The following is a 9,981-nucleotide window of genomic DNA, read 5'->3' as shown; positions in this document are numbered from 1 at the left end:
GTGATTTAATAATATTAAACAAAATAAAACACATAATAAAAGATTATTTAAAGAGCTTAATGATGATGTATCTTATATTAAGTTAAAAGTTTATAATTAGAGAAAATTAATCAGATTAACTTAATTGATATTAAAATATCATAAAAGTTTTTTTAAATATATCGCTGCCATTTGAAAAGCGCAAGTCAATATGAACATGTATGACAAGATTTTTGCCACCAATATGTTATAACTAGATTTGTATGTTTAATTGATATCATTAGTTTTTCTCTATGTATTTATAGATAAATAATATTTTTTTATGATTGACTTCACACACATACATATACTGTGAGATTATTTCGCTCTCGATCGCTCGCGTGTTAAGTGACGAGAGTGAGTGAGAAATAAGAGCATGTGTTCAGCATGCCCTTATTACCTTATTAGTAAACAATTAAGTATATATGTAGTTGTAAAAATAGTATTATATACTATAAAAAAATATTCATTATTAGAGTGAAATTTTACATTGCTATCTTTGTACCAAAAAAATGTTCTGATTTCTAGATAAATTTTAAAAAGCATTTTTTATTACATAAAATTAAATTTGTACGTATATTTTTTAATGGTTTAAAACCACTGCCCTTTTTATAGCGCTGCATAAGTATACGCAATGCATACTTATTGTTTTAATCGGGGTCTGGGAATGACAAAAAATTGTTTACCATTTTTTTAGTACGTGAATTCACCTCATTTTTGCTTAAGTAATAAAATAAAACACTCAGATAAGAAACCTTTTCAAAGGTGTTCGTGTCAGATGTTTGAAAATATGCACACTTTCTCGGAAGGTCGAAAGTATTTGAATGACAAACTTTTTTTTTGCGATTTTTTATCACTCTAACCGGCCGGCGAATTTATCTTTGCTTTGGTGATCTAAGAACTTGCTCCGATAAGATGAAATTATGCATGGGAATCGGCAGAATGCTAAACGATTCAGGGCTATTTTTCTTTTCTTTTTTATATTGTTTTTATAATGTAGCAACAGCTGTTTTTTACAATTGTCTCACGATTATTATTGACAACCGAAGGGGTCTTAAAATCTTTGTTAAAACAATTGGAAAATATCAATTTTGAGCTAAGCTTGAAGTTTTAACGGGCAATTAAAGATAAATGATATAAGAAAGCAGACATTGATGTTACTAATTAAATATTTGCAAAATCCAGAATCTTTCACCAGTATAAAAAATAGGGACTTCTTTGGTTATTCTTCACAAGCAGAAATACGTAGAATGGGGAAACAAATTATTCGTAGGTTATTTAGTGGCTTGAATTCTAAGAAATCTTGAAAATATAGGTGTAAAGTTTCATTTTAATTATTCCTTCTACCAAAAATACTCATTTAGTTGCTGTTGATGTGGGCTTTATATTTCAAACATTTGGGTCACATATTTATATTTTATTTATTAAAATAATATCTACAACATATTTCTAATGATAAATAAATTTTATTTATAATCATATAATTAATATTAATACGGAGAAACAGTTTATATAGCTTTAATCGAAAAGCATTTTCTTGACATTATCTTGTGCAAAAATTATATATTGTTACTGTTAATTTGACACCTGATACTTTATAATAAAAATCTCGTATCACAAAATCTCAATGAAACTAAATTATATCATTATTTTACATGAATGAGGGTTGTATTTTTAAGATTCTCAAATTGCCCAAATTCTCAGCTGACCTCAAACGTCCATGAAGGGTTTATCAGTGAGAGCTATTGATGTTTTTCTCGAGTTTCCACCACCAGGATGGTGCCGCTTATTTTCGTGGTTTGTGTTCGGTGTTGGTTCCTCAACATTGGTTCCAAAAATAGGCGTCGGAGATGGTCCCGGCGATCCGAGCGTTCAGTGCCTGTGCCGACACCGAGCCCGCATCATCAGGTAAGGAGCCAGTGTTAGTCAGTGGTTGTTATTTTTTTTTATTCAAAAATCAACGTGTAACCAGTGACAATGAAGCAGTGAAGAAGAAAAGTGAAGTGTTTCAATTGCCACGATTTTGACACACTTTTCCACAGAAACTAGTGCGTGATTAGTGATCGATTTTTGTCGCATTTTTAGACTTGGAGTAACTCCAAAGATGTATTCGATTATAATTGGGTCTCGATTGTTGTGCATCTGCCAGTTGTTCATTAAAAAAATGATCTCTCCATAATTAGTTTGATGCTCTTTAAGTTTGTGTTGGGAAAATCTATTAACAATCAGGGATTTGTATTGGAAGATATATACATTTTTTGTACTGAACTTTTTTTAGAGTTTCAACGCTCTTAAAAACTAATCTATTATATGCGTAAAGAGTATTTTAAAACTAATGTATCATTTTATGATATATATTGCAAGGAATAAGCCATATTCATTAAATGTAATTGAAATAGATATTAATATTATTATTGTATGGTTTTGATAAAAGTCCAAGACTTTCTCTCGCCTTTCAAAATTAAGTTCCACTCGCTCCAATTGTTTTTGTTTAAAGTTTCAGCTCCTTTGATAGCTTATATGTATTAGAAGATCTATATGAAAAGTTTTTAAAGAGTTCCAAAATTTTTAAAGCTATATTATCATTGCTTGTATTGTAAAGTCTCTGTTTTTTCTGTACTAGAAGACTTTGGAAGAGTTTTTAAGGGTTCCAGAGCCTTCAAAGTTCTTTCAACACCGTCTGTGTTGGAAAGTATATGTTTTTGCTGAACTAGAGGGGGTTTGAAGACTTTTCAGGAATTTCAGAGCCGAATATGTATCTGGTGTGAAGATGTGTTACACGGACAACGTCGCCGGCGGGAGTATCGCGTGTCGGCCTCCATACTTGGTCCGGTCTATTTCTGTCCGCCAGAGCCACCACACCACCGACCGGCAAATTCCTCCACCTCCTCTTCTTTCCATTACTATTTTCGATCATTTCACGCGTATATACAAGCAAAATCGTTCGAAGATTTCGCACGACTTATGGCGCCAGATGCGCTTATTTTAGATCCAACAAACATAATGCCGCGGCCCACGTGTCGAAAAATGTTTGGCACCTCTGGCCGCTTCGACCAGTCAATGGTCAGTCTATGAATAAATTCTCTTAAATCAGAGCTGCTCAACTCTTACATTTTGTCTTCAACACTTGTTTTCAACACTCAATTTCAGTGTAATATAGTAAAATATAAGATCTGGTACATACAGATGATAATGATATTTATAGGAAGATTCTTTTCCGAATATATTAGTTAAACGTTTTCTTATTATATAGTTACATTATTTATACAATTATTAAATATCTACTTATGAGAAATAATTTGCACAAGAGTTTGATATATGAGATAAAATTAGGCAATTATTTTAATTTTAGATTATAATTATATATGATATAAATATATTTATTAAAAATTAATTGATGCATTATTTTACATTATATTATAGACAACATATGTATATCTATCACATATAAATAATATAGATAATATTTCGTATGTGGTTACAAAAATAGTGAAAAATAACTTATGATAATCAAAAAAGTTATTGAACCCAATTAAAATAATGGAAATATGGATCAAATTACAAATATATGATTTATAACCATTAACACATTTATGTCCTAATTATAGAATATCAAACTACTAGTTAAATATCTACCATATAAAAAACAATATATTTAATAATATTTCGTATATGATATATACAATTAGTAGGGTTATATATTTATGCACAATTTTTGAACCATTAAGACATTTATGACCTAATTTTGTCACATTATATAACAAGTGCCCAAATAAATTGAGTCAAAATCCATTAAAAAAATATAAAATCTTAATATTCATATTAGAAATGTGTAAATATGATACATATAATTGATCCCCATTAAAATAATGGGAATTGAGATCATATTACTAGTTAAATATTTTAGTAATGTTTCTTATTTGATCTATAAAATTAGTATGGTCATATATTTATACTCAATTTTTATTCATTAACACATTTATGTCATTATTTTGTCACATCAGTAACCATAGTACACAAATAAATTGAGTAAAACTGGTTTTAATATTGAAAAAAAAATATATAATACATAATAAATGTGTATAATTGATTCTGATTAGAACAATGCTAATTAAAATTAAATTATAGGCCAAATACGATTTTGAGTTTTATAGACCATCTTTGAAACTAACGTTTCAAAGATGGTCTATAAAACTATCAGGTTATAAACACAATTTTTGTAGTCCTTAACACATTAATGCATTAATTTTGCCACATTAGAAAATATATTATTAATTAAGTAAAAGTATAAACTCAATTTGATATATTTTAATAATTAGGTAAATCGAAAAATTGACAATGCAGACGAACCTTAAAACCATTAAGACTAACTTTAACCGCATAAGTAGCGATTAAGTCGATGACTAATACCAGCTGGTTTAGAATCGCATATGAACCCTAGTATTTTTTATTTTTAATCATGTCTGGGAGAATTGGTGATTATTAAAAAATTATATTTTTAATGATTGTCAAAGATTAGGTTTTCCAAGATTATTCTATTCTCACGGATGAATAATTAAATATGAGTCATATTGCCATCATAATAAAAACTTTAAATTAATAAAATATATGTCACTGATTTACACACTTTGATTTCAATTTGATCTCTCATTAATTACTTAAAGTATTAATTGTTTTTACTCCGTTGTAACGCATTATACTCACGCCTGTCATGTGAAAGCTAAATAAGTCTTTATTTTCAAACAATTTTGTCATATCGGTAATCATATAATTATTTCTCAAAAAACCTATTACCGTGTAATGTTAAAAAAAGTAATTGATACTGATTAAGTTAGAACAATGAAATAAAGATCATATTCCTGCTGAAAAGTCAACAATATTAACTGAATCAAGTATGCTATTTTTAATACCCGTTTATAAGCATCTAAATAAGATTACCTTGATTTTAAAATAAAAATAGTTTGAAAACCATTAGCAAAATTGCCAGTAAGAATAAATATGATCTCTATTAATATATAGCTGTGTCACTAGGCTTCGCCCGGGGCCACCGTAAAACACTTATATGTATAAAATATATTGTGCGCTCATAATCTTGCGGCACTCACTCATATGGAGACAACCGCGTGAATTTGATTTGATACTTAAAATTTTGAATAATTTGAATGTATTACTAAGTATATATTATCTTTTTGGAACTTGACGATTGATAGTATTTTATTTTGATTTTTCAGCTTACTTTCTCCAGCGCAGTAACCACTCCCAGCCGCCAAAATGGACGCGATCAAGAAGAAGATGCAGGCGATGAAGCTGGAGAAGGACAATGCCATGGACAAGGCAGATACCTGCGAAGGCCAAGCTAAGGACGCCAACCTTAGGGCTGACAAGATCAACGAGGAAGTGCGCGAGTTGCAAAAGAAGCTGACTCAGGTGGAACAGGACCTCATCGACAACAAGAACAACCTCGAGCAGGCCAACAAAGACTTGGAAGATAGAGAAAAGACCCTCACCGCCACCGAGTCCGAGGTGGCCACCCTCAACAGGAAGGTGCAACAGATTGAGGAGGATCTTGAAAAGTCAGAGGAGAGGTTGGGATCTGCCACCAGCAAGTTGTTAGAGGCCTCAGCTGCCGCCGACGAGAACAATCGGTTGGTTTCTATGTCTGAATTTATATATCTGATAAATATTTGGATGTATTTAATCGGTCGATATTGTATATTTCAGTATGTGCAAAGTGTTGGAAAACAGATCCCAACAAGATGAGGAGCGCATGGACCAACTTACCAACCAACTCAAAGAAGCTAGATTGTTAGCTGAAGACGCTGACGGCAAATCAGATGAGGTAATAGCAATAAAATATATTAAAAAATACGAGTATTCAAATAGAGCGTAACAATGCGTTAAAACCATAGGTATCACGCAAACTGGCCTTCGTTGAAGATGAGTTGGAAGTAGCTGAAGATCGCGTCAAATCTGGAGACTCCAAGATCATGGAGCTCGAAGAAGAGTTAAAGGTGAGATTGATTTTTAAGCAGTAAGTTAGATTCTTAATTTTGCAGTAATGTATCCATATTTTAGTAAAAATTAATAGAACCAGAATGATACTGTAACTCATTTCATAAAAAAACTTGGAAAACGCTGATCTAAAGCATAAAACTAAGTTTTAAATAAAATATATGTGTGCAATGCATGTATCTTAATATATTGCAGTGTTTCAAATTTTTTTTATACTTCTCTTTCGTGACCCACTTATATGTTTTATCGTCTATATTGGACTATAAGTAGTAGCAGTGGCGTAGCTAAGCCCCATACAATTATCTAATACAAAATTTGGCCGGAGCATTTGTTAAATTGTTTTTACATAGTCAACTTAGTTCTTATCTATTTGTGGATATATATTTTTACCGTATTCAGTTTAAAAATTACACTACACGAACAATTACATCGCGAAAATGGCGCCCCTAAGCAAGTACCGCCCGGGGCGGTCCACTCTAGTTACGCCACTGTGTAGTACAAAACATATTTGAAAGTCCATACTGTTTTAATAAATTCAATTCAGAAAGTTGTTAATTTTTAACTGCGCGCATAGGGGCAAATATTTTAAAGACAGTCGTTGTCAATCGTTGGTCCCCACAGGTGATTTGATTTAAAAAAAAAAAAATGTTGATAATGGATAGCGTGTAGTAAAAAGAGAGCCGTATATACCATTATTTGATGTTTTGTTCTGTTCTGTAGGTCGTAGGTAACTCTTTGAAATCTCTGGAAGTATCAGAAGAGAAGGCCAACCAGCGCGTTGAGGAGTTCAAGAGACAGCTGAAGACCCTCACTGTCAAGCACAAGGAAGCCGAAGCGCGCGCAGAGTTCGCCGAAAAGACCGTCAAGAAGCTACAGAAGGAAGTCGACAGGCTTGAAGGTAAAATCGAATTGATTTACATCACTTATGTCTACCATAAACATGTCGCGAAAGTTCAACTCTCGTTACAAATAACTTTTATTTATGCGCACATGTTTATCGGTTAAATCTAACACGCTTTTGTAACCTAATGTTGTGGTTTGTAATTTAATTTAATGTTTCGAAAAGGTTATTCTAATTTAACTTTATATTGTTGTAATGCGTTACTTGCAGACACTCTATTCAACGAGAAGGAGAAATACAAAGCGATATGCGACGATCTGGACAGCACATTTGCCGAGCTCACAGGATACTAACGACCCCTTTTACCCGCATATTACCTCTTTATTTGTTTCAGTACCAATTTACAGTTTCCATATCCATCGAATGAAAAGAACGGGGGTCAAAATTGACCCCTGCATCGCCCCAGGAACCATGCGGACACTCCAAAAACCTTGTGCAATGCGCATTTCCATCTCGCACAGACCACTCACACGACATATAAATAAATTTATATATTTTTTAAATCACAATTTTTTTACATATATATATATATATATATTTTGAAAACATCTTTATATTAAAGCATTTCTAGACATGCATCACACACATAATTCAGTCTCATATTCCATATCGAACGATTTATCCCGTTCGAGATGTATGCCTCTAGAAATCCTTTGATGTAAAAATTCTCATTCTCTCCCTTCGCCCTAACACTCTTAAACCTTATTAAGCACTTTAGCTTTATGATTAATTATTATATTAAGTGTTTTATACGATTAACATTTCTATATAATTTAATTGGAAATCTTCTCTCTCTCTCTATCTCTTTGTAACTAATACCTTCTACAAAAAAGTATGACATCTGTCGCTTATGTCGCTATACTGCAGAGGATCGATAACACAAAGGTATAATTTTAAGCTTTATAATAAATATTAATAGCTTTGCCAAATTTTATTTAATTATTCAATTTTTAGATCGATATTATATATATTATATTATATTATACACGCGAGAAAACTCCATCGTTTACGATCTTTTATATATTAAATTTTATAGGCATTTATTATTTTAGTGATTGAGAGACGTTCTCAATTTAGATGAGAATGGAATGTAAAATATATTATGTGTAGTGTGATACTTTATCGTTAAATATACGGTACTTGAATGGAACGTATAATTTTAATCTATAATGCTTTAAAAATGGCAATCATACTCGATTATCTATTGCATACATATACACTTACAGACTATTTTTTTTAATCATAATTCTTGAAACATTGATATTTTGGATTATCTGTATTCAAATGGACAATATTTTCACATTAAAAAACATGTTATGGAAAACTTCTATTAATTAGATAAATAAGAATTTTCCATCCTGTATTTGCGAATCTCGATTAATATTTATTTTTGTATACTGTGCATTTGTTTAAATTACATTATATCCAACAGGAAGTGCAATTCAAAAAACAAAATATTCTGTAAAGGTCCGACAAGTTAAGGACGAAGTCCAGGCGTCGGGCACGAGTTCATATGTTCTCTGTGTGGTGTTCGTTATGTCATGACTAGGGCAAAACTAGACTATCAGTGATTGTAGCTGAAATATTTTAGTAACTCTGGAGTCTGATGGAAGAAAGAGATGTTTCGGAAGCAAAATTTCTCAGATTTATATGACTCACTGAATTTTCAATCAGCTAGTCACCATTTTTAGAAAAACAGTTCTTTATTTTCACACATGTAGTCACCACTTTTTATTTAGCGAATTTAAATTGATAGATTGAGAAATCAGAATTTTAAAATATTATATTTTTATTGGTTTTTCTAAACCAGAATATAAATATGTCATACTATTAAACTGATTGTATACCTGCGTAAAAAATAGATAAATCAAAAGTATCACACTACATCATATAATATGATTCGTTTCGGTTTAGCTTTGATAAGTTGTCTATCGTTGTTTTTTTTTTTGGAGTTTTGACGCGCATAAGCGCGCATTATCATACTAAACATGCATTTATTTTTGTATTAGATGAGCTCGGAATCAACAAGGACAGATACAAGAGCTTGGCTGACGAGATGGACTCGACGTTCGCCGAGTTGGCTGGATACTAAAATTTCGTCAAACATTCGCCGTACTAAGTCCACGTGCGCTTTGACTATGGCATCGCACGGTGCTCGTCTATTTTTATTTTTATTATTATTTTATTTCACATTTTTTTTAGTGCATATTATTTATTATTTATTAATATCTCGATGTACAAACTTGGCGAGGCGCAAACAAGTCGCGCACAGAAGCAATCTTTCGTCCAACAAGCGCATCCGCATTAACTGTATACTTGTGAAATTTATACACTCATTGTAAATTATATGTTACGAATCTCTTTTAAATTTTAATAAAATAAAATATTTATTATAAATAAGATTTTTTTATTTTACACCACGAAAGTGCTCTTTACCAGAAGCCCATATTCACTTACATAATTTATTATTATAAAGGAAAATTATATTTGTATTTCACGTTCATGTTAATTAGTTTATTATATTATTTGAGCCGTATATTGTATGGCGATGCTGTAAGCTTAGGAGGGGAAGTGCGACCTTAGAAACTGGATTGGATTGGATGTTTGCCGCCGAGTCGTACCAACCTGCACATAGCGCCTTTCTGACACGTCCAAGAATTCTCGCGCAGTTATGACGAACTCTATTTGATGCTTCTCGACAAAAAAACGGTAGGGGTCCTTTTCGTCAAAAAAGTCCTATGGAGAAAGAGGGTTTGTTTGCACAGCCACCTTCTAAAAGAGCTTCCCTTCCCTTAGCTTAAGCTCTATTCCTCTAATATTCTAGGCGTAGATGCTTAAAACTATTTTCCAGGAAGAAAAACAAGCATCGTCTTCATATTTTTGAATGAAATGACAGTGCGAGGTCTTATCCTTGATATCCACCTAAATTCATTTCTTTATGAGGTAACTGGACTTAAGGGTTCAAGATCCTTGTCTTTTGCGCAACTCCTTTGCTTCATTTGTTATCTTTACGCACGAAGAAAATGTACTCCAAGACTTTTGTTTTTCAA

The 9,981-nt window shown here is 31.8% G+C and overlaps 1 protein-coding gene across 2 annotated transcripts; it reads left to right on the top strand.

The window, feature by feature from the left end:
* Positions 1-1,792: 1,792 nt before the first annotated feature.
* Positions 1,793-9,328, top strand: Tm2 (tropomyosin 2). Of its 2 annotated transcripts, XR_015810622.1 has the most exons (7): positions 1,793-1,926; positions 5,250-5,663; positions 5,740-5,857; positions 5,928-6,029; positions 6,751-6,928; positions 7,142-7,816; positions 8,941-9,328. XR_015810622.1 is itself a non-coding variant. In XM_088191927.1 (6 exons), the coding sequence occupies exons 2-6, from the start codon at positions 5,290-5,292 to the stop codon at positions 9,021-9,023; spliced, it is 855 nt and encodes a 284-aa protein (XP_088048053.1). In that variant the 5' UTR covers positions 1,793-1,926; positions 5,250-5,289; the 3' UTR covers positions 9,024-9,328. The 2 variants fall into 2 exon arrangements, 1 of the variants encoding a protein (XP_088048053.1); XM_088191927.1 differs by lacking the exon at positions 7,142-7,816.
* Positions 9,329-9,981: the final 653 nt, after the last annotated feature.

Source organism: Plectrocnemia conspersa, unplaced genomic scaffold, assembly GCF_051122295.1.
Source record: "Plectrocnemia conspersa isolate PC_06_02 unplaced genomic scaffold, ASM5112229v1 ptg000009l, whole genome shotgun sequence".
NCBI classification, from domain to species: domain Eukaryota; kingdom Metazoa; phylum Arthropoda; class Insecta; order Trichoptera; family Polycentropodidae; genus Plectrocnemia; species Plectrocnemia conspersa.
This window is presented reverse-complemented; position numbering and strand designations above follow the sequence as displayed.